Genomic DNA, 25387 nt, shown 5'->3' with positions numbered 1-25387 from the left:
ACTGTCTGTGTACTGGAAAAGTTGAAACTTCTTGACATGACCGTTAGAGATGACTGGAATTTACATTACACACACAAAAAAATTCTGGTTAAATTACAGAAGGGGTGGTTTGTAAGCTACCATGTTACTTTAGTTTTGAATATCTGGTGACATCCAGTTTCACGCCTTATGTCTGGTGTCAGACTATTGAAGACTTATACCAGAAAATGAAATTTCATTCTGAACTCTGCACAGGAATGAACAGTCTCTATGGACATTAAAGTAATAAGCAGTGATTTGTGTACAAAACAGTTTATTTATTACAACATTAAGACAAACAAGAATAAAAGAAATTCTTTGTACCACAAATAACATTCCACATCAAGTATACAACAAAGAAAACAAAAAACACACATATGGAATATTATGAACATATTCAACAAAATCAACAAACTTAACAGTGACTATTACTTTCAGTCATTTGAGAACATAAAAATGATGATGGAAGGCGATGCAGATTTTCAGATGTAGTGGGCACAATGTGGAATGAACATGAAAATGGCAAGTGACACTGAAAAATATTTCAGTATGATAATAGAATGGACTAAACATTCTGATATGCATAAAATGTCGGGGTTAATGCTGAAATCACTTATCCATAAAAAGTGCAACAGATTCTGCATTATGGTATCAAGGAGTGACTGTCACCATTTGACAGACTCACTTTTGAAAGCACCATTTGATAGAGGAAGGAAGCCATAACAACTGTTCAATAATTATCGTCCTCAAATTGAAAAAAATCCAACCGTGACATGTTTCACCAAATCTTTATGTTATTTGTTTACAAGAGCTGTAAGCTTTAGATTCCTGTTGTTGAAATTTGTAATTTTGAAATCTGTAATGTTCTGATCGTTTTTGTGTTGTTCACAATATTATTGTAAATGGCAGAAAATGGGCAGCATGCAGTTTCAGATCTATGTTTGGTATCTCTGCGAGCTCAAAACAGGTAATTATATGTGAACTGACAAGATTTGCACCTATTTGGATCTAAAAAAATTAATCAGTCGTGAAAGCTAGCAATGGATTCCCATCAGAGAGCAGTAATGGAAATTTCACATCAGAGAAGTAAATCTGGATCCTTTTCTTTTTCTCTTCACTGTGAAAGTTGATGGATTCACTCATTTTAACTCCCTTGACACTGCTCTCATTTCTTCTGCCAGCTTTAATTCCATTCATGAACTCCACTTTTGGTCATCCTCTGTGTCTTCTTAACTCCATCATTTGTTCAATCAGAGTTTAACATCCGACAAATAGCAGAGTAGATTGCCAAACACATTTTACTTCCTAGCCAAATTCTCCTACAAGAACTCTATTTTTTTTAATTTATGGTGGAAGCAGTTAAGATGATGTGGTGTCACTATAGATTTTTTCCCTTCTGAGTTAACAAATATGTGGAGCAGATATATGGAACTTAATAACCAAAAAGGGTCTTGTTGAGGCTCTATAATGAATGATTGTGTTTGTAAGTTCGTTCTGTGGATTAGGGACAACAGTGATTAAGCAGTCTGCAGATATCCTCTTGAAAAGTATCTGCTATGGATGTTGTGACAAGAAATGCTGGAACTGATGTGAAGAAAAGTGGGATGAATAATGAAATGTAGTTTAATAAAAACATTGTGAGATGCAAGAGTGGTGCCATTTATATTAGTGGGGATTTGTAGCAAGTAATAGTTACGTAAATTTTTTGGATTGGGGACAATAGCTATGAACAGCCCTCACAGATCCCCTCAAAAATACACACTATTATTGTTGTGACAAGAAATCCTGAGATTGGTGATTAGGATGAAATGTGGATATGGATAATGAAAGGCAGTGTAATACAGGCGTAGTGAGATGCAAGAGTGGTGCCACGGAGTTGTAGAACAACTAGTGATCAGGGACCTTGTTGCCCTGCTCGATGGCCTCTGCAGCGTCTATCGCCCTCTGGATGGTCTCCTCGCCGACAATGGCAGTGGCGCTGCGCGAGATCTCCTCGGAGTTGCCCCCGGATGCTGCGGCTCCCAGGTCGTGCGGGTGGGCCTCCGCCAGCCCTACACCTGCGTTGTGGCCGATTCCTGCCGCTGCCAATGCAGCTGCTGCATCCAGGCCACCACCTCCGCCAATGCCTCCACTGTAGTCACCACCACCCGCACTGTAGCCGCCCCCGCTGGCACCGTAGCTGCCCCCGTTGACAGCAGACAAGCCACTCGCACTGGCAGCTATGCCACCTCCGCTAGGCCCGTAACTCCCTAAAAGAAAGACACCTCTGTTGAGGAACAAAGAAACAATGGTATTGCTTGGTCGAATGTAGAAGTAACTTAAGTTACTCCAAGGAAGTGTGCAGGGATCCTTGCAGTTCATGTTGTATATTAATGATCTCAGACACAATATTAATAGCAGCATCAGATTTTTTGAAAATGATTCATTGCCTATAATGAAGTGCTGTCCAAGAAAAAAATATTCAGTCAGATTTTGATAAGATTTGAAAGTAATTGAAAGATCAGCAAATTTCTTTAGACGTTTGGAAATGTAAAACTTTGCACTTCACAAAAAAAATTGAATCCTGTGAATTCAATATCAATAAGTAACAGTGGAATCCGCCAGCTTGTGTAAATATAAGGGTGCAACAATCTGCAGGGTTGTTGTTGTTGTGGTCTTCAGTCCTGAGACTGGTTTGATGCAGCTCTCCCTGCTACCCTATCCTGTGCAAGCTTCTTCATCTCCCAGTACCTGCTGCAACCTACATCCTTCTGAATCTGCTTAGTGTATTCATCTCTTGGTCTTCCTCTACAATTTTTACCCTCCACGCTGCCCTCCAGTGCTAAATTTGTGATCCCTTGATGCTTCAGGACATGTCATACCAACCGATCCCTTCTTCTAGTCAAGTTGTGCCACAGACTTCTCTTCTCCCCATTCCTATTCAATACCTCCTCATTAGTTACGTGATCTATCCACCTTATCTTCTGCATTCTTCTGTAGCACCACATTTCGAAAGCTTCTATTCTCTTCTTGACCAAACTAGTTATTGTCCATGTTTCACTTCCATACATGGCTACACTCCAAACAAATACTTTCATAAACGACTTCCTGATACATAAATCTATATTCGATATTAACAAATTTCTCTTCTTGAGAAACGCTTTCCTTGCCATTGCCAGTCTACATTTTATATCCTCTCTACTTCTACCATCATCAGTTATTTTACTTCCTAAATAGCAAAACTCCTTTACTACTTTAAGTGTCTCATTTCCTAATCTAATTCCCCCAGCATCACCCAAATTAATTCGACTACATTCCATTATCCTCATTTTGATTTTGTTGATGTTCATCTTATACCCTCCTTTCAAGACACTGTCCATTCCATTCAACTCCTCTTCAAGGTCCTTTGCTGTCTCTGACAGAATTACAATGTCATTGGCAAACCTCAAAGTTTTTATTTCTTCTCCATGGATTTTAATACCCTCTCTGAACTTTTCTTTTGTTTCCTTTACTGCTCGCTCAATATACAGATTGAATAACATCGGGGAGAGGCTACAACCCTGTCTCACTCCCTTCCGAACCACTGCTTCCCGTTCATACCCCTCGACTCTTATAACTGCCATCTGGTTTCTGTACTAATTGTAAATAGCCTTTCGCTCCCTGTATTTTACCCCTGCTACCTTCAGAATTTGAAAGAGAGTATTCCAATCAACATTGTCTGTAGGATATGAAGTGGAATGATCATATAGGCTTAGGTGAAGGTACATCAAGAAGCAGACATTAGTTCATTGGTAGAATACTATGGAAATACAATCAGTCTACAAAGAAGATTTCTCATAAACACTTGTGTCACCCCATCCTAGACTACTGCTCAACTGTTTGAGACCCACACCAAATAGGACTGACAGCTGGTACCAAGGGCACCCATACCCGTCGACAAGGGGGGGGGGGGCTATGCCCCCCCTCTGCTCCCACCTGTCAGTGAAAGGAAACAAATATATTGCAGTCTGGTGTTTTTCTTTTAAATTTACATCATGTAAAAAATCTCTTCACTGGTATCAACACATCATTATAACAAAAACATTATTCTGCTTATGTACACACAGGTAGAAGAAAAGCTTGCGAAATCCCTTGGTTGACCTTGGTTGATTTTTCTAAAACTATTAAATACCAGTACTTTAGTTAACTAGGCATAGTAACATACAGTACAAAAGCTAGGTGCATAATTACATACATAAATGGATGAAATGAGTTTGGTTTTATCTAGGTATGGTTGATAATTATGAATTTTTGTTTAGGGAGTTATGGAGTAGATCTACAGATTTGAGCAAAATTCCAGGTATTCGTTAATGTTGTAGAAGCTGCTGTTTATTAGGAAATTTTTTATTTCTTTTTTGAAAGTATTAGTAACAGCTGAGAGCCTGTAACACTTCCTCAGGGGATCCAAGATACCACTTACATTTCACTTGATGACTTTCCATCAATGACAATGAACTGTGATCTTTCTGACAGGAAACCATGAATCCAGTTACACAACTGAGACCATATGTGTGTCTTTTTTATTTTTTAAAAATTTATGAAATTTTTAAATGGTTTTCCACTTTTAATGACACTTGCGTCATTAGACTTTACTGTTGATGCTGAAGATGACCACCATGTGCACAAATCAACATATCATCAACATCTTCATCATCGTCACGTACATATAACTGACAAATGTGGACTTACTCTGTTCATCCTCAGTTAGCTCATCTCCTGTCTCTCTACAACTAGTCATAGATGCTAGTACTTTTACAAACATGTACTGTGACTTTGGTTGCAAAGAAAGTAATTTTACAAACAGTCACTGGATTATGCTCTGTTCCAACTAGCTTTTGGAACTTCTTTTCCTCAGTTATCTTGCAGTGTAGAGAGATTCAGTGTGCAGAACTGCCTTTTCTTATTTGCATATTATTGAGCCACTTTATGCAGTGATCTACATCCTTCAGGTCACTGGGTAGGTTTACTATCCAGCATTATGATTCCTGGACCTCTTTCCTCCTCCACTGCAAAGCCTGTGTTTGCCAGTGAATTACAGTCTGCTTGTAGCATTCATCCAAACTATGGTAGACAATTTTCTCCCATTTCTTCGTGGACAAAAACAATCCTGAAGCATTTTACAGTGGTGCAATGTACAACAGATTCAGATTAGTGACATTAGCTGTCAATGTAAGCATGTACATGTTCATAACAATGAGTGGATATTCTGCCTCTTTTGAAGCAGGCAGACATTTGGTACCAGAGTGTGTGTCAGGACAGATGAAGATGAAGTACACTATTGAGTTCAGATGTTCTTTAATTTTATGCTTGAAATTGGCTATTTATTATTTGCTTAAGTGCCAGGCTACACTAGCTCTTTATATGTTGACTTCTACATGTTAGCCATTGCCAATACGAGATACCTGAACTTAGTCACTTGCGGTAAGTCCATGTTGGCAGAGTAAATGTTTCTGGATTCTTGTAGATCAGTAGTGAAGCACAATGTCTTCGTTTTGTTAATATGGAACAAAAATGTCATTAACTGATCCTGAAGATCAAGTCCACTGTTGTAACATCACCCACCATAGGACTGAATAGAAGTTTTGATGAGATAAAATTTGATGGATCCCAACTCTGTTGTGGAATTTAATGGATGTTTTACTGTGGGTTGAATATTGCTTCTTGGTTGCACTGTTTGATTAGAAGTATCCAGAAACCTATTAGTGGATTACAATAACTGTTATAGGAACGATCTTCAGTTACGCAGAAAGTTTTATTTATTTATTGATGACTACTTTCAGAGGACTTCTCCATTATCAAATCATCCTTGTGCATAAGTCTTGCATTACAGCCAGATAGAACTTTCAACCAAACAGAACTTTCTAAGCAATTTACGACAGTTCCTCTAACAGTCATTACAATCATGTAAAAGTGTCAGACATGTCTCAGTTACGGCATGTTGGGCATACAGACCTATTAGTGGACATTAATACAGGTTGTGTCCACCCTTTGCCTTTACGATGATTTCAGCTGTGCTGAGGACATTTTCAGTCAGATGTTTGAATGTCTGTGGAGGAATGATTGCCAGTTCTTCCTCAAAAGCAGAATCTAGGCAAGATTACATGTACGTGATTACATTTAGTAGATGCTCCTTGGAAAACAATTCTCCTTTACTGCATTTAACTGAAAACAGGATTTGTGGCTCCCTGTCTGACAACGATGATCAACTACACAGCTTGACACCTGTTTCAGTCTCACTTTCACTTGCCATCATTTTACTCCTCATGTGCACTGTTTGCACAGTTGAGCATATATGACACCACACAGTCCACTGACTCATCTGGCAGAAATGCTGATTTTTAGTCTGCCACTTCTTTCCCACTGTGCGAAATTCCTTGCGTTCCTTTCTGATGAAATGTCAGCTCTAGCAACTGTTGTTGTAGACATAATGCAATACTTCCTTTGTTTATCATTGCCATTGCTCTACTTGTACCAACATTACTAAAGTGCGCGTCATTTACGAAGAAGGCCGAGTTTATCGGATGTCACAAAACGCAGTCAGCCAATGAACAGAGAACGACATTGCCAGAGCTTGACTGCAGTGCAGAGCACGGACGAGTGTCTTCAGTTTTAGAAACGTTCAGTCATAAATAAAATAATTGAACAAAAGCAATGTCTTGATAGCGGACTTCCTTTTATAGAAAGTTTGGAAAAAGCATTCTTTATACCAATTTCTTCACATTCTATCAATTAATTAAATCAAAGAAGCAATAAGCCCCTAATTCAGGCGATAGCAAGGAAAGGTGTTTGTATCATTCTCACGAACCGCTTTTTCGCAATAAAGAACAGCGGTAATTGTTTATTTCCTATTGTACTTCGACGAAACGTAATTCATAGTCATACCAACAATGTTTGTCCGTATTTTGCGTGGCATGTTAAAGTCCTCCAGGAGCTCTATTGAATGACGATATGCATTAGCGTATTGGTTAAGGTGTTTAGTTGCTAAGTGAGAGGATCTGAGTTCAAATCTCAGTCAGTGCTTTATATTACCTGTATTTAAAAACAATATCGAAGTGTCTTACTTCATGAATTTTATTCTTTTGAATGTAATTTTTTGAAATTTCTAGTGCTTTGTCTCTTCACTATAATCATAATAAGTTTTCGGTTTTCTAATTTTGCCCTCCAATACTTCTTTTTACAGCAACTAAAAACAATGAAAAGGCACACATACAACATTCGTGTTATCTGTTTTGTTTGTATATCTTCTCTTCCGCAGTCGCTGTTTTACTATTCATATCGAGATATAATCTTTTGCGACAGTATTAAAAGTATTATTTAGAGCAGAGATTCCTGATTGTCGGACGCAATTCTTTGGTTCGCTGCTTTGGCAACATCATCATATTCAATGTTTTCGTCGAATGTTCTATGTATTGGCAAGTATTTGCTGTCCGTTGTGACAAACACAAAATTGTTTGCACATTGTGCCTCATTAAATAATATATTTTACTTTCTATGTTTTATTACGTCCACAATTCAGTTTTGTGTACTTCGCCAATTTTAATCAGAACTTTTTAGAAAAAAGCGAAATGACTCTGGTATAGATAAAACTTCTATTACAGTCGCGAAAGACGGAATATTTCTCAGTATTACATACGACACCTGTCTGGTACTTAAATTAAATGAGATATTGTTATACAGTAAATTTTAAATGAAAGTTAGGTACCTTGGCCACATTTCATTCTCAACATTGTGGCAACTAGAATCGACCATACGGAAAGTATACGCTATCGACTTTTACCTCTGCAAACTCTTCAAAATTTCGTGCAATAGTTTACTACAGTTAATGCTGCACAATAGCTGCTTTGAACATCGAAACAAAATTAAGTCATTTGTGGGGGGAAGGTAACAGTCAAGAAGATGTGTGAAAATCAAATTTTTGGGCAAATAGTTTTTGTGAAATCGAATGATAAAGTGTGTCAAAGCAGTCGGAACACCATGTGTGTGCACAGGCGAGCAGTGCAGTGATGACAAAATCGCGCACAGCGCGGAATGCGGGGAGCACGTCTCTGCAGCAGCGCAAGGGTTAACGCGGCCGCGGCAGTTTTACTTCATAAACCGCGCGCTCCCCCCTAAACGTAAGTTTGCGAACTATATTATACTATGGCGGTGCTTCTCTCGGCGCGTGCGTCGTTTGCAACTGGCAACGCAGCAATCTCCCGCGTCTGGGCGGGCATGCGCGAGCCGCCAAGATAAAAGAGTTGAACTATATAGCACTGTTGTGAATTGCTTGTCGACTAAACAGTTCAGCTAAACTTCGTAGCCTCATGCTGTGCTCACCATCGGATACTTTAGTTCCACCCCCCCACCCCCCCCCCCCACCCCTGTTGCCATTAGCAGCCAATATTGTGGGTAGACAATACGGGGGACATCGAACGCCATAAACGTTATTAACTTTTGGCAATCTCGCACTGAAGGGATTCCGTGTTAGATGAAATTCACGTATTGATTTTCTGGCTAGAACACAACGAAAACTGACTCCGGGACTCCTCAACGTGCCACTTGTCTCAGCTACTACAGAGCAGCTGTCACGTCAGACACAGGTTTACACTAGATACGGCTAACGCAAATAAGGACCGGGAGGCAGTCCAGTGTGTGGCGTACCTTGAGACCCGTAGTCTCCAGCAGGAGCAGAGATGACGGCCGCGGGCAGTGGAGGCGGCGCGGGGATGTGCACGGGTACGGGTACGGGGACGGGCTTGGGGACGTGCACCGGCACGGGCACGTCGTTGCGGACCGGGTACGGCACCGGGACTCCCACGGCGACCGTCTTGGTGACGCGGATGGTCTTGGGCGGCGGCACGTCCGCCTCGATGATCTGGACGGACGGCTCCCCGACGGGGCCCAACTCCACCAGCTCCGGCTGGCCCAGGGGGAAGCCGTGCCCGCCGCCGCCTAGCGCCAGAAGTGCTGCCCCGTGGTGCAGGCCACCACCCCCGTGTAGGTCCACCAGCTGGAACATCGCGAGCCGACACTCAGTGACTGTCCTCCCCGACTAGCCCATTTCACCCGAATATACACTACTGACCATTAAAATTGCTACACCAAGGAGAAATCAAGATAATAAACGGGTTTTCATTGGACAAATATATTATACTAGGACTGACATGTGATTACATTTTCACGCAGTTTGGGTGCATAGATCCTGAGAAATCAGCACCTAGAACAACCACCTCTGGCCGTAATAACGGCCTTGATACACCTGGGCCTTGAGCCCAACAGAGCTTGGATGGCATGTACAGCTACAGCTGCCCATGCAGCTTCAACACGAAACCACCGCTCATCAAGAGTAGTGACTGGCGTATTGTGACGAGCCAGTTGCTCGGCCACCATTGACCAGATGTTCCCAATTGTTGAGAGATCTAGAGTATGTGCTAGCCAGGGCAGCAGTCGAACATTTTCTGTATCCAGAAAGGCCCGTACAAGACCTGCAACATGCGGTTGTGCATTATTCTACTGAAATGTAGGGTTTCGCAGGGATCGAGTGAAGGGCAGAGCCACGGGTCATAACACATCTGAAATGTAGCATCCACTGTTCAAAGTGCCGTCAATGCAAACGAGAGGTGACCGAGACATGTAAACAGTGGCACCCCATACTATCATGCCGGGTGATACGCCAGTATGGCGATGACGTGTACATGCTTCCAATGTGCGTTCACCGCAATGCCGCCAAATACGGATGCGACCGTCATGATGCTGTAAACAGAACCTGGATTCATACGAAAAAGTGACGTTTTGCCACTCGTGCACCCAGGTTCGTTGCTGAGTACACCATCGCAGGCGCTCCTGTCTGTGATGCAGCGTCAAGGATAACCGCAGCCATGGTCTCCGAGCTGATAGTTCGTGCTGCTGCAAACGTCGTCGAACTGTTCGTGCAGGTGGTTGTTGTCTTGGAAACGTCTACATCTCTTGACTCAGAGATCGAGACGTGGCTGCACGATCCGTTACAGCCATGCGGATAAGATGCCTGTCATCTCGACTGCTAGTGATACGAGGCCATTGGGATCCAGCACAGCGTTCCGAATTACCCTCCTGAACCCACCGATTCCATAGTCCGCTAACAGTGATTGGATCTCGACCAATGCGAGCAGCAATGTCTCGATACGATAAACCACAATCGCGATAGGAAAGTCGGAAACGTGGTGGTACGCATTTCTCCTCCTTACACGAGGCGTCACAACAACGTTTCACCACGCAATCCCGCTCAACTGCTGTTTGTGTAAGACAAATCGGTTGGAAACTTTCCTCATGTCAGCTAGTTGTAGGTGTCGCCACCGGAGCCAACCATGTGTGAATGCTCTGAAAAGCTAATCATTTGCATATCACAGCATCTTCTTCCTGTCGGTTAAATTTCGCGCCTGCGTCACGTCATCTTCGTGGTGTAGAAATTTTAATGGCCAGTGGTGTACTTTGTTTGGATGTTACTAATATACTGGATTTACATAAAGAGTTGACATAAAATTCAATAGTGTGCATGTCATAGTTTCTAGTGAGTAAAAGGAGCAGTTGCTAGATACTGGGTGATTAAGAAAAATGTTGCGTAAAGAAAAAGAGTCGTGTCATTGCTGGCTGGGAGACCTTGAGGGGTAAGCACAGCTGCATAACAGGGAATGATTTTCTGCCCCTCGATACAATGCCCTATTTCCACATGGTCTTTTACAGTCTGTCTTATAGTTATTAGTTGAGTGTAAGTGACTCTTTGATGTGTATATAGTGTGGTGTCATGTTGGTCTTGTGCGGAGGAGAAAACTTGGCCGGCCGCGGTGGTCTCGCGGTTCTAGGCTCGCAGACCGGAACCGTGCGACTGCTACGGTCGCAGGTTCGAATCCTGCCTCGGGCATGGATGTGTGTGATGTCCTTTGGTTGGTTAGGTTTAAGTAGTTCTAAGTTCTAGGGGACTAATGACCACAGCAGTTGATTCCCATAGTGCTCAGAGCCATTTGAACCTTTTTTTTTTTTTTTTTTTTTTTTTTTTTTTTTTTTTTTTTTTTGAGAAACCTTGCTACTGGTAGAGAGCTTATTCTTCTCAAACAGCCTAAGCGAACCACTGAACGTAATTAACGGTGTGACTCTGGGTGTTCAGGCGAGCTCTTGTTTCAATATTGTGCGCTATATTTTGGAGTCCAAGCTATTGGTCTTCTTGGCGTGCTCCAAGTTTTGTTACTGCGTGTACTTGCTGTCTGTTTATCCCAACTAGACTGTGAACTGTTGTTGCTTTTGCATCTGAGTTTGACTCACGACACTCACCAGACCGTTTGATGGTCTGTTATTTCTCATAGTCGGCATTGATATTCTCGCAGCGTTTCCCATTTCTGGTGGAAGTGATGGCCGGCGAGGTCTCAATAAACTGAGCGCCAGCCTCAAGCCTTGTTTAAAGTGAAAAGTCCGTTCCTGTTTATTAGTGTTCCCGCACCAAAGGCCGTCGAAGTCACAGTCAGCTATAACCCGCAGTCCGAGTAGCTCACAGTATGGCCAGACTCCAGGTAGAGCGTGTATATGACAGCACAACTCGATGCACTTGATGAACACAAAATTATGCACAAAATTGACACAACAACTCGACAGAACGCTGAGAAGTGCATCTTTAATCAAACTCGCCTAGAAAATACGAGAGATGTTCCTATCTGATGGATGGACCATCATCAACAGTGTGACATACCCTCACTTCCTGAGACATTTTGAAGACGTTAGAATTTTAATCCAGGAAAGTGTTCCATTTTTTTAAAAGGTCAAATCTAGAAAAAAATGCCCCACGAGCTAGGGATGACGGTTATTGCCAGACAATCGGGTTTCACTTTTACCGTTTCTTTCCGTCTCCAGTATAACGCCACTGTTAAAACCACTCAAAATAACCGGGTTTTAAAATAACCGTTTTTCTGTTTTTATTGCAATTATTTTCAGTAATACACGTTGTTATCGAACAATATCTGAGGAATTATAACACTACCTCAGACTTTTGCGTTGTAAGTTTCAAGATGTCTCGAATCAGTATACCAAATTAAGCAGGTAAATAATAGCCAGAATGAGATTTTCTTTCTGCAGCGGAGTGTGCGCTGATATGAAAGTTCCTGGCAGATTGAAACTCTGTGCCGGACCTAGACTCGAACTCGAGACCTTTGCCTTACGCGGGCAACTGCTCTACCATCTGGGCTACCCAAGCACGACTCACAGCCCGCCCTCACAGCTTCACAGAAGCTCTTCTGCGAACCTAGAAAGGTAGGAGACGAGGTACTGGCAGAACTGAAGCCGTGAGCGCTTGTCGTGAGTCGTGCTTGGGCAACTCAGATGGTAGAGCAGTAGCGCACGTAAGGCAAAGGTCCCGAGTTCGAGACTCGGTCCGCCACACTGTTTTAATCTACCAGGAAGTTTGAGATGATTAACAGGTTTTATGATTTGATCCATTATAAACGGTTTTTGAAAGCCTGCAACTGTAGAAACAATAGGTTTGTTTATTAAAAATAAATCTTCTGCTACCAGTTACGATTTTTCTTTATTTTACTTTTCCCACGACGCGTTTCGAGAAATAATTCCCATTTTCAAGTGCGTTTTTTGTGTGTATTAAGCCATTTCTTTTGGTAATTGACTCGCACACACTGACAACATCAAAAGAAACGGCTTAATACACACAAAAAACGCACTTGAAAATGGGAATTATTTCTCGAAACGTGCGAAGAGTAAAATAAAGAAAAATCGTAACTGGTAGCAGAAGATTTATTTATTAATAAACAAACCTATGTTTAATAGGATTTTTAATCCCCTTATTAGTAAAAAATAAGAACACTTGTTATAACCGAGGCCAAATCATTACCGAAAAATACCGGTTATTCAGAACTAAAATAATAGTGTCGGTTTTAACCGGTCGATTTTTCCCACCCCCAGAGTGACAGTGATCGGATGGGCACGGCGCGTGTATTTAAGTCTGGGACTAGCTTACCTGGAGGCCGTGGCCGCCGCCGGCGTCACCGAACCCGAACCCGCCGCCGCCGAATCCGCCGCCGCCGTATCCGCCGTGGCCGTAACCGCCCCCGCCGCCGCCGCCGTCCAGCAGCTGCGCGTCCCCCAGGAACTCCGCCCCCGCTCCGTGGCCCTCGACCACTCCAGGGCGTGCCGACGCTACAGAGAGCAGCGTCGCCAGTATCACCATCTTCTGGAAACACACAGAAATAGCGAACGTATCAGCCGAGCTCGGAAGCACCAACTACTGTATATCTTGATCTGCAGTGTCCCATCAAAAGTATTTGGGCACCTGTGATTGGACATTATTGTGGGGTGTGTCCACCCTTCGCCTTTATCAAGGCGTCACCTCGGCTGCAGACACTTTCAGTGAGGTGTCTGAATGTACACTATGTGATCAAAAGTATCCGGACACCTGGCTCAAAATGACTTACGACTTCGTGGCTCCCTCCATCGCTAATGCTGGAATTCAGTACGGTGTTGGCCCACCCTTAGCCCTGAAGACAGTTTCCACTCTCGAAGGCATACGTTCAATCAGGTGCTGGAAGGTTTCTTGCGAAATGGCAGCCCATTCTTCACGAAGTGCTGCACTGAGGAGAGGTATTTGTGTCGGTCGGTGAGGCCTGGCACGAAGCCGGCATTCCAAAACATCCGAAAGGTGTTCTATAGGATTCAGGTCAAGCCAATCCATTACATGGACGTTATTGCCGTGTAACCACTGTAAGTAGGCTGTTTAGGTTTTTATGTTGGTAACGCCACGTAGCGCTCTGTATGAAAATCACTGCGTGTGCTGTGTGTTGTCTGAGGCTGGTCTTCATTGTTGCAATATTTGCTGTTGTAGTGTTGGGCAGTTGGATGTTAACAGCGCGTAGCGTAGCCGCCAGCAGAAGTGGATGTGGGGAGAGAGACGGCGGAGTTTTGAGAGCGGATGATCTGGACGTGTGTCCATCAGAGACATATATATATATATATATATATATATATATATATATATATATATATATATATATATATATATATATAACTTTTGAACACTATTAAGGTAAATACATTGTTTGTTGTTTATCAAAATCTTTCATTTGCTAACTATGCCTATCAGTAGTTAGTGACTTCAGTAGTTGGAATCTTTTATTTAGCTGGCAGTATTGGCGCTCGCTGTATTGCAGTAGTTCGAGTAATGAAGATTTTTGTGAGGTAAGTGATTCATGAAAGGTATAGGCTATTGTTAGTCAGATTGCGTTGCGCTAAAAATATTGTGTGTCGGTTTAGTGATGATCAGAATAAGTAAAGAGAGAAATGTCTGAGTACGTTCAGTTTTCCTCAGCTGTTTGAAAATCAAATAACGTAAGGGGTTTACCAGCACAGTAGTTCACAAATTTTTCGAACGAGACGTTTCACCACTTCGACACAGGCCGTGCGTTATGATAGGTGCTAGATCGTGTTGAAAGGTGCAAACGCCATCCCCAAATTGCTCTTCAACAGTGGGAACCAAGAAGGTGCTTAAAACATCAATGTAGGCATGAGCTGTGATAGTGCTATGCAAACAACAAGGGGTGCAACCCCCTCTAAGAAAAACTCGACCACACCATAACACCGCCGCCTCCGAATTTTACTGTTGGCACTACGCTCGCTGGCAGATGACGTTCACCGAATATTCGTCATACCCACACCCTGTCATCGGATCGCCGCATTGTGTACCGTGATTTGTCACCCGACACAACGTTTTTCCACTGTTCAATCGTCCAATGTTTACGCTCCTTACACAAAGGGAGGTGTCGTTTGGCATTTACCGGCGTGATGTGTGGCCTATGAGCAGCCGCTCGACCGTGAAATCCAAGTTTTTTCACCTCCTGGCTAAATGTACAGTACCCTCAGTGGATCCTGATGGAGCTTGGAATTTTTGTGTGATGGTCTGGATAGATGTCTGCCTATTACACATTACGACCCTGTTCAACTGTTGGCATTCTTTCTCAGTCAACAGACGAGGTCAGCCTGTACACTTCTGTGCTGTACGTGTCCCTTCACCGTTCCAGTTCACTATCACATCGGAAACAGTGGACCTAGGGAAGTTTAGGAGAATGGAAATCTCGCGTACGGACGTATGTCACAAGTGACACCCAATCACCTGACCATATTCCAAGTCCGTGAGTTCCGCGGAGCGCCAGATTCTGCTCTCTGACGATGTCTAATGTCTACTGAGGTCGCTGATATGGAGTATCTGGTAGTACGTGGCAGCACAATGCACCTATCATGAAAAGCGTGTGTATTTGGGGGTGTCCAAATACTTTTGATCACATAGTGTATGTGGAGCAATGACAGTCCATCCTTCCAAATCAGCCGACATGAGAGAAGATACTGGTGTTGGACTTTGCAGCCTGGAGCGAAGTCCGAAAGGGGTTCAATTGCGTTCACATCGGGACTCTGGACAGGCCAGTCTATTTCAGGGTTATTATCGTCCGCAAACTATTGCCTCACAGACACTCCTTTACGGTTGGTTAGTTTGTTGATTTAGAGGAGGGAACCAAACGGCGAGGTCATCGGTTTGCATCAGATTGGGGAAGGATGGGGAACAAAGTTGGCTGTACCCTTTCAAAGGAACCATCCCGGCATTTCCCTGAAGTGATTCAGGGAGATCATGGAAAACTTAAATCAGGGTGGGCGGAACCGTCGTCCTCCCAGTTGTGAGTCCAGTGTGACAACCGCTGCGCCATCTCGCTCAGTCGCTCCTTTATGAACGGGTACATTGTCTTGGTGATACAAGCTGTTCCGTTCCTCTAGGATAATAGGATATGGGCGTCAAAAAGGGAACCCTCATATTGCTCTTTACGAGTTGGCAACATTGCTCTTTGGCCGTTTGACCGTGAAGACAACCGGCGACTTCACTACCGCCATGTGGCTTGACAGTATCAGACGCTTAGCTGTTGAGCAGAAAAATTTGTTACATTTTTGTGGTTGTGTTTCTTACTTCTGATATCTTGTGCTAAGTAAGGAACTTATACAGATATGTACAGTTGGGGTAAAACCGGAACGAATTCATATATACTAAGATGGTATCTGTCCTTTCGGGCATGTCCGAAAGAACAGATACCATTGGTGATCATGCACCTCGTTAGATTGAAATTACAATGAAATGAACACCCTTAGCTGCTTACAGGCGTTGACATACGTCGACGGGGACAGATGAAAATGTGCGCCCCGACCGGGACTCGAACCCGGGATCATGATGGTCGCATCCGTGTTTGGAGACTTCGCGGTGGCGCACATTAGAAGCGTGTATTCATCACCGCCATACTGGCGCATCACTCGGCGTGATGGTATGGGCTGCCACTGGTTACACGTCTCGGCCACCCCTTGTTCGCATTGACGGCACTTTGAACAGTGGACGTTACATTTCAGATGTGTTACGACCCGTGGCTCTACCCTTCATTCGATCCCTGCGAAACCCTACATTTTAGCAGGATAATGCACGACCGCATGTACGGGCCGTTCTGGATACAGAAAATGTTCGACTGCTGCCCTGGCCAGCACATTCTCCAGATCTCTCACCAAGTGAAAACGTCTGGTCAATGGTGGTCGAGCAACTGGTTCGTCACGATACGCCAGTCACTACTCTTGATGAACTGTGGTATCCTGTTGAAGTGGGCAGCTGTACCTGTACACCCCATCCAAGCTCTTTTTGACTCAATGCCCAGGCGTGTCAAGGTCGTTAAAACGGCCACAGCTGGTTCTTCTGGGTACTGATTTCTCAGGATTTATACACCCAAATTGCGTGAAAATGTAATCATATGTCAGTTCTAGTATAATATATTTTTCGAATGAAAACCCGTTATCATCTGCATTTCTTCTTGGTGTAGCAATTTTAATGGCCAGTAGTGTATTTAGTCAGTGGGAAGTGGGGCGGGGAGAAGAAAATAAGGATCACTCGCGCTTCCAGAACGAATCCTAAGTTTTTTCTTCGGTAAACCTCCGGATGACCTCTAATTTATGGTCAAAACATAAGCGGCGAGGGGGTGGGGGAAGTAAAATGTTGCCTGAATTTCTTGCAGTGAACGTTCTAGGAATTCCAACAGCAGACCTCTCTGTTATACGCGACGCCTCTCTTGTAGCGTCTGCCACAGAAATTTGTCGAGCACTTCTGTAACGCTTTCGCCGTTATTAAACGGTTCAGTGACGAAACGCACAATGCTTCTTTGGATCTCTACCTGTTCTATTAATCATGCCTGGTAAGGGTCCCATGCTGGTGAGCGCTGCTCAAGACGTGTGTTTTCTAAGCCACTTCTTTCTTGGACGAATTACGTCTCCTTAACATACTTTCACTGAATCTCAGCCTGGCTTACGCTATCACTACAACTTGGTTTACCTGGTCATTTTACTTTCTGACGCACCGCATGCTTACGCCTAGGTATGCTCCTGCTGTTACTGTTTCTAATGATATGACAACAATAGTTTAATCGGACAGCAGTGCATCGTTGCCTCTAATTGATTACTACAGTGATTCTTCTTTCAAATTAAATCTCCTTCCAATATGATCAAGGTAATTTTTGAGAAATGGGAATGAGGGAAATTCCTGGAAAAACGCACGCACCTAAACTGTCGTGATTTCCGCTGCTGTATTACAGCCGTGTTGTACCGAGTGACTCGGCGGAACTGAACAGACGGGTAATTCCTCTTCACTCATCAAAGCGGAACACTTTCTCTTTCCCTTGGCCTAGTGGCACCAGGAAACTTTTATCCTACCCTGCCACCTCAGCAGGAGGAATTCTATTGTAAAAGCAGAGAAGAGACCGGATATGTGCAAAGAAAATACTCTAGGAACTGTCTGCTGACGCCACTGAAAAATAAATGAAAGTCGATTCTGAAGACGTAGTGGATCGAATGTTACAAACAAAGTTTGACAAAGTTTTGGAAGACGCGTGATCAAATTAAGCAGAAGGATTCATATGGAATTTCCAAAACCATTGGAGAGAGTGGTACCCAATCGACTATTCAAGTCGGTCTGCAGAATGTATGAGACTGAAGACATTCGCGAAAATATCATCCACACAGTTTCGAAGGTAGCAAGGGCAGATAAGTGAGAGAATTATCGGAAATCAGCTTAACAGCTCATGCATCCAAGTTGCTAACAAGAGGAATGGAAAATAGAACCGAAGATCAGTTAGATGACGATCAGATTGGTTTTAGGAAAGGTAGAGGCACCAGAGAGGCTGCTCTGACGTTGCAGTTGATAATGGAAGCAAGCCTGAAGAAAAATCAAGACAACTTCATAGTGTGTGTCAACGTCAGGTTTGATGAGGTAAAATGGTGCAAGATGTGTGAAAATCTGGGAAGAATAGGGGTAAGGTATAGCGAAAGGCCGGTAATATACAATATGCATAAGAGTGATGATGGAACAGTAAGAACAAAGAACGAAGTGCTCGCACTAGTAAGGGTGTAAAACAGCGATGCAGTCTGTCTATACGTCGAAGAAGCAAAGACGGATATAAAAGATAGGTTTGGGAGTGGGATTAAAATTTAGGGTGAAAGAATATCAAGATTCGCTGATGAAATTACTATTCTCAGTGAAAGTGAGGAAGAATTACAGGATGTGTTGAATGGAATTAACTGTCTAATGAGTACAGAATGTGGACTGAGAGTAAATCGAAGAATGACGAAAGTAAACAGGAGTAGCAGAAGTAAGAACAGCGAGAAACGACATCAAAATGGGGACCATGTGTTGGATGAAGTGAGGGGTTCCGCTACCTTGGAAGCAAAACAGCATTTCGCGAAAAGCGGAGTGTTCGCGAAAGTGGACTTTTACGCCCATATTCGGCAGGTTACTCTATTGCCGTAACAAATGATCTGAAGATGGACAGATGGCCCGAAACAGGTTATACCAAAATAAAGGAAAGCGATCTGGACACTCAATTTGAACACTTTTTCAGTTGAGACTGACCATTTAATACTAGACTGAGATTCTGTGTCACGTGTTTGTTGATTTCCATTGCAGTGTTTCCAGCAGAGTCATCTTTCTGTTTTTCTTAACAGGATCTAAAACTTCACATTCTATATCATATGAATGGTTTTCTGCCAAAAGATGATCTGCAGAAGTTGAATCTTTTTTCATTATCTCCAGCTTCTCTCATTTTCACGTAGCCCAATTGCCACAGGTTTGCCTGACTGACAATATCCACTTGTACATACTGCTTTACACTCAAGCGCCAAAGAACCTGATATAGGCACGCGTATTCAAATATAGACAGGCAGAATACGGAGCTACGGTCGGCAACGCCTCTGTAAAACAAGAAGTGTGTGGCGCAATTGTTAGATCGGTTATTGCTGCTACAATGTCAGGTTATCAAGATTTAAGTGAGTTTGAACGTGGCGTGGCAGTCGGCGTACGAGCGATGCGATGCAGCATCTCCGAGGTAGCGATGAAGTGGGGATTATCCCTTACGACCACTTTATGAGTGTACCGTGAATATCAGGACTCTGGTAAAACACCGAATCTACTACATCGCTGTGGCCAGAAAAAGATCGTGCAAGAACGGGACCAACGACGACCGAAGAGAATAATCGTTCAACGTAACAGAAGTGGCCGAGCGGTTCTAGGCGCTACAGTCTGGAACCGCGCGACCGCTACGGTCACAGGTTCGAATCCTGCCTCGGGTATGAATGTGTGTGATGTCCTTAGGTTAGTTAGGTTTAAGTAGTTCTAAGTTCTAGGGGACTGATGACCTCAGAAGTTAAGCCCATAGTGCTCAGAGCCATTTGAACCATTTTTTGACAGAAGTACACCTCTGCAGCAAATTGCTGCAGATTTCAATGCTGGGCGATCAACAAGTGTCAACGTGCGAACCATTGAACGAAATATCATCGACATGGGCTTTCGTAGCCGAAGGCACACTCGTGTACTCCTGATGACTGCACGACACAAAGCTTTACGCCTCGCCTGGGCCCGTCAACACCGACATTGGACTGTTGATGACTGGAAACATGTTGCCTGGTCGGACGAGTCTCGTTTCAAATTGTATCGAGCAGATGGACGTGAAAGACGTATGGAGACAACCTCATGAATCCATGGACCCTGGATGTCAGCAGGAGACTGTTCAAACTGGAGGAGGCTGCGCAATGGTGTGGGGTGTGCGCAGTTGGGGTGATATGGGACCTCTCATATATCTAGATACGATTCTGACAGGTAACACGTACATAAGCATCCTGTCTTATCATCTGCAGCCATTCGTGTCCGATGTGCGTTCCGACTGACTTCAGCAATGCCAGCAGGATAATGCGACACTCCAAACGCCCAGAATTGCTGAAAATTTGCTCCAGGAACACTTCTGCTGGCCACCAGACTGCCCAGGCATGAACATTATTGAGCGTATCTGGGCTGCATTGCAACGTGCTGTTCAGAAGAGATCTCGACGGCCTCGTACTCTTACGGATTTATGGGGAGCCGTACAGGATTCATGACGTCCGTTCCCTCCAGCAGTACTTCAGAGAATAGTCGAGCTCATGCCACGTCGTGTTGTGGCACTTCTGCGTGTTTGCGAGGGCAGGCGTAGGAGTTTCTTTGGCTCTTCAATGTATATATGAGGGGGGACCCAAAAGAAGCTGCACTCCGAGGGCGCTGCCACTGGTAGACGTAGTGCAGGGTTCTCACGCTAGATGGTGTTAGTAGAGACCTTCATGAAACAGCTGTGCAGACGGCGTCTGTGTAGAGCAGAACGTGCATGTGTGGTAATGTGTTTCTCTGACTGTTGGCGGGTTACCTCTGCGAAGTCGTTATGGCAACTTTGAAAGAACAAAGAGTGTGTGTGAAATTTTGTGTCCTGCTTTAAAAAAAACTGCAACGGAGGCATACCAAATGCTTCAGGAAGCTTTCCAGGAGAACGCCATGACCCGCACACGTGTTTTCGAGTGGTTTGGGCGCTTTAAACGTGGTGAGATGTGTGTTGAAGAGCGAGCTCGTTCTGGGCGCCCTTCAACATCGCGAAATGAGGAGAACATTGAAAACTTCCGCCAAAAGATCAACGAGGATCGTCGCCAAACGATCGACCAAATTTCAGCAGTGACAGGAATCAGTTGGAGCTCGTGCCAGCGGATTTTGAGCGAGGATTTGCACACGAGACGTGTTGCTGCTAAATTTCTTCCGCGCCTTCTCACACAGGAGCAATAAACCATGCGCGTGAATGTGAGTCAGGACTTGAAAACAGAGATTGCACGTGATCGAAACTTCTTGAACAAAGCCATTACAGGAGATGAGACTTGGTGTTACGGGTATGGCCCAGAAACCAAGCAAGCGTCAAGCCAGTGGAGGACTACCAACTCTTCCAGACTAAAAAAAGCATGGCAAGTGAGGTCAAATGTGAAGACGATGATCATTGTCTTTTTTATGTTCGTGGAATTGTGCATCGAGAATTCGTACTCCCTGGCCAGACTGTTAACCAGCACCTTTACTTGGATGTTTTAAGGCGTCTGCGAGAGGATGTGAGGAGGAAACGCCCGGAACTTTGGCGATCAGGTGACTGCATCACGACAACGCACCAGCACCCACTATTTGGCATCTCAGAGGTGGTCTGTCGTTCCCCAGGCTCCGTATTCGCCGGATTTTTTCCTATTTCCACGAATGAAAAAAACGCTAAAAGGGGAGCGTTATGACAACTTGGAGCCGATAAAAACAGCTTCGCAAAGGGCACTGGACAATACCAAACTTGAAGAGTCCCAAACATGCTTCCAACAGTGGGGAAAGAGAATTGACAAGTGCATCACATGTAATGGAGGTTATTTTGAAGGTGACTGAAGTAATTTTGTAAGATGGTTCGTCAATAAATTTTTTATGACTACAATCCGGTTTTTTGTTTTGGGTACCCCCTCGTACACTGCTCATTGCCCAGGATTGCAATTTGTCTTTACTATTGAATAAAAATTTTGATGTGCTGTTGGTATTATAAAAAGTCTGTAGTTGCGAGACTTAAACAGTTTTGTAAGATTGTGTGAAATGTTTCCAACACATGGGATATTGCACCAGGCTTTGTAATACTGAGTGACTGCTGCTGACCAGCATACTGAAGTGGCGAAATCTGATGCATTTCCTTTGTTCACAGTGTATTATCAATCAGGGCAGAGCCAGCGCCACTGCTGGAAGCGATATGTTTTCATGGCCTGATGTTCTATTTGAAACGCCGATTCACATAATGGAACGGATACGAGGCGATGCACTGTCGAATGAAAAGCTACACGTTTTTGGCTGTGTGGATGCTGGGAGCACAAGCCCTCGGACTAGCAGCTGGTGCAGCAGGAGTTAACGTGAGCCCTGTCTCTCGGATCGGCTTGCCGCTCCACAGGTAGCCGCGCTGCCGAAAACCGCACGGCTTGGCGCCGCTTTCGCCCCGGCTTTCGCAGTGTCTTCGCTTTCCGCCTTTCGCCCCCCCCCCCCCCCCCCCCCCCCCCCCCCCCCCCCCCCCCCCCTGTGGAGCTGCGGCCGGGGTTTCCTGCTCGGGTGTCGGCCCGAGCTGGCCCTCCCGCTGTTTCGCGACCGCTCCTCACAAGGTTCCTCCGTACCGCATACCACATACCGTGACACCGTTGGCGGTGGATTACATCTATATCGTGCTCCGCAAGCCAACTAATGGTGTGTACTTTTTGCACCATTAACTGAACCCTCCAACGCTGACTCTATTGGCGAGTATAGTCTGTCTGTAAACTCAAGAGCGAGCAGCGCTTTTGGTGGGGGAAGTGGCCTTTCCCGGAATAACGCTGCCACCGGCCTACAGGGGCCCCCAAAATCTTTTGCCCATTGCCTGTCTAGAGGTGTTGATCGGCGCGCAGTGATATACGTCGTTTCTGTTCGTATGGTCTTAGTTGCCAGTGTCAGTCAGTTAACTTTGTATGCTTAATGATTTACTTCAATTTCCGGAAGTGATGGATAATCGTCTAGCATTGCAAGAAAATGTTCAGAATACGAAGAAGAGTGGGTATATGCGGAGTAACGAGCGTTCGATCGTCTCTAGTGTTATTACAGCGTGTATTAAAGAGGTGGCCCAGAGAACTGTTGGCTAATATTACCAGTCCCAATCAAAGGGCTGCAATTTATGCAAACGTCAGCCTCATCCAATAGAACGCACGAGGAAGGAACGCGAAAATAAGCCGCATGGTCTAGTGGAATTGCCACGAAGGAAAACTAATAATCTTGGGAGGAAACCGATCGTTATAGACAGTTTCTAAATCACATAAAACCTTTGATGCTTATGGAACACTAAATATCTATCTCGGTCACTCTCCGCCTGATTCTGAGACATATTGCTTCAAATCTGTGCGCAATAGCAATTCTAAACACTGCTGAAAGTTTCTTCGAAACATGTACGTGCATTCTGGAGTTCTAAGCAAAAAGCTGATATCCTATGACTAAGCGCGGGAGGCAGCGAAAATTAGGCACCGATATATCGTCCTTTCCTCGTCGCTCAGTGAAAACTTCCGAAAGCTCGTATCGTGTAACGTATCCGGAATCCACAAGTATCTAGTTTCCCTAGGCTCGTTTTGGTCCCGTTCAGCATCCCTTCATTTCTGGCAGCAGTGATCACGTATTCAACCGACGAACGCCTCAGTGAGAGAAAGAGAGAGAGGCCAAATGATACTCCCATAGTTCTTGGTTTTTACTGAAAACTCCAAACCGCTGAAATGTTTCTCAATGAAACTGTGTGAGTACTGTCATCATCATTTCGTCTCATCCCCTATACTTGACAATAGGAATAAATTTATAACTGGCTCATTTTACCGCCTCCCCCTAGTCAGATGACACAGTCGCTGAACAGTTCACAGAAACCCTAGCCCCATTTCATATACCTACACCACTCATACAATTACAGTTGGCGGTGATTTAAATCTACTCTCGATATGTTGGCGAGAACATAAATGTTTAAAGGAGCTTGTAGACATCAACTGTCGTCCGAAATCGTACTGGATGCTTTGCCTGAAAATTATTTTGAACAATTAGTTCACCGAGCGAGCTGGCGTGGTGGTTAACACACTGGACTCTTATTCCAGAGGATGACGCTTCAAACCTGCGTCTGACCATCCTGATTTAGGTTCTCCGTGATTACCCTATATTGATCCAGACACATGCCGGGGTGGTTCCTTTGGAATGCCACGGCCGACTTCCTTTCCCAGTCTTCCCCAAAATCAACCAACCAATCAACAATTAGTTCAGGGGCCCACTCGAAGGGTAACTTGTTTCGAAAATATACTTGAGCTCTGCAATAAATAATACTGAGAAAATAGGGAATATCGTGATCAATATATGGATTAGGTGCCAGAAGGTCGTTGTAACAACACTAAATAACGTACCATACAAATCCACCAAAAACAAGCGCAAAATACATCTATTTACAAAAGCAGACAAAAATTCGCTTGATACTTTCCTGACAGACAGTCCCCACTCCTTCGCAACTGACGACGTAAGTGTAAAGCAGACGCGGCAAAAATTCAACGTAATAGCATGTAAGGCAACTGAGAGATTTACATCGAATAAATTAATAAAAGACGGTACTGATTCCCCGTGGAACACAAAACACGTTAGACCACTGTTGCGGAAACTGTCAAATTTAAAATAATACAAAATCTACAGATTGGCGATGTCTCGTAATCAATTCAACTAAATACTAAGGGATTACAATTACGAATAACTTAAACTGGTCAAGGTGACTCAAGGTGACTTAACATCTGAGGTAATCAGTCCCCTAGACTTAGAACTACTTAAACCTAACTAACCTAAGGACATTCAGTCCCCTAGACTCAGAATTACTTAAACCTAAGGACATCACACACATTCATGACCGAGGCAGGATTCGAACCTACGACCGTAGCAGCAGCGTGGTTCCGGACTGAAGCGCCTAGAACCGCTCGCCACAGCGGCCGGCTTTGGAACTATCAAATAGATAATGTTGTGGCGAAAGACTGTGGCTCACTGGTGGAATACTTACGAAAATGCCATAGGTTTACTAAAGAGACGGCCTACACTACGCTTATCTATCCTCTTCTGGAGTATTGTGCAGTGTGGGATCCGCATCAGATAGGATTGATGGATTCAAAGAACGGTAGCTCGTTTTGTGTTATCGCGAAACAGGGGAGAGAATGTCATGGATATGATACATGAATAGGGCTGGCAACGATTAAAACGAAGGCGCTTTTTGTTGCGGCAGGATCTTCTCACGAAGTTTCTAATTTTCTCCTCCGAATGCGAAAATGCTTTGTTAGCGCTCACCTACATTGTTATGAAATACGAGAAATAAGCGTTTGCACGGATTTACGTGTTCGTTTATCCCGCCGCTGTTGGAGGGTGGAACAATAAAGAAATAGCTTCAAGGTGGTTCGACGAACCCTCTGC

The 25387-nt window shown here is 44.0% G+C and overlaps 1 protein-coding gene across 2 annotated transcripts in view; it reads right to left on the bottom strand.

Annotated features, from left to right (window-relative positions):
- Positions 1 to 275: 275 nt before the first annotated feature.
- Positions 276 to 25387, bottom strand: part of LOC126292116 (keratin, type II cytoskeletal 1-like) — a 45194-nt gene continuing 20082 nt past the window's right edge. The window contains exons 2-4 of one of the 2 annotated variants that reach the window (XM_049985941.1): positions 13007 to 13219; positions 8677 to 9025; positions 276 to 2267 (exon numbers count right to left, since the gene is read on the bottom strand). In XM_049985941.1, coding sequence (XP_049841898.1) covers positions 1906 to 2267; positions 8677 to 9025; positions 13007 to 13219 — 924 coding nt within the window. In that variant the 3' untranslated portion in view covers positions 276 to 1905. The remainder of the gene's footprint in view (positions 2268 to 8676; positions 9026 to 13006; positions 13220 to 25387) is intronic. The other variant, XM_049985942.1, reaches the window with a different exon arrangement.

The sequence above is a fragment of the Schistocerca gregaria genome, chromosome 9 (assembly GCF_023897955.1).
Source record: "Schistocerca gregaria isolate iqSchGreg1 chromosome 9, iqSchGreg1.2, whole genome shotgun sequence".
Classification (NCBI taxonomy): Eukaryota; Metazoa; Arthropoda; class Insecta; order Orthoptera; family Acrididae; genus Schistocerca; species Schistocerca gregaria.
Note: the sequence above shows the minus strand (reverse complement) of the source record. Positions and strands in the feature narration are given on the sequence as shown.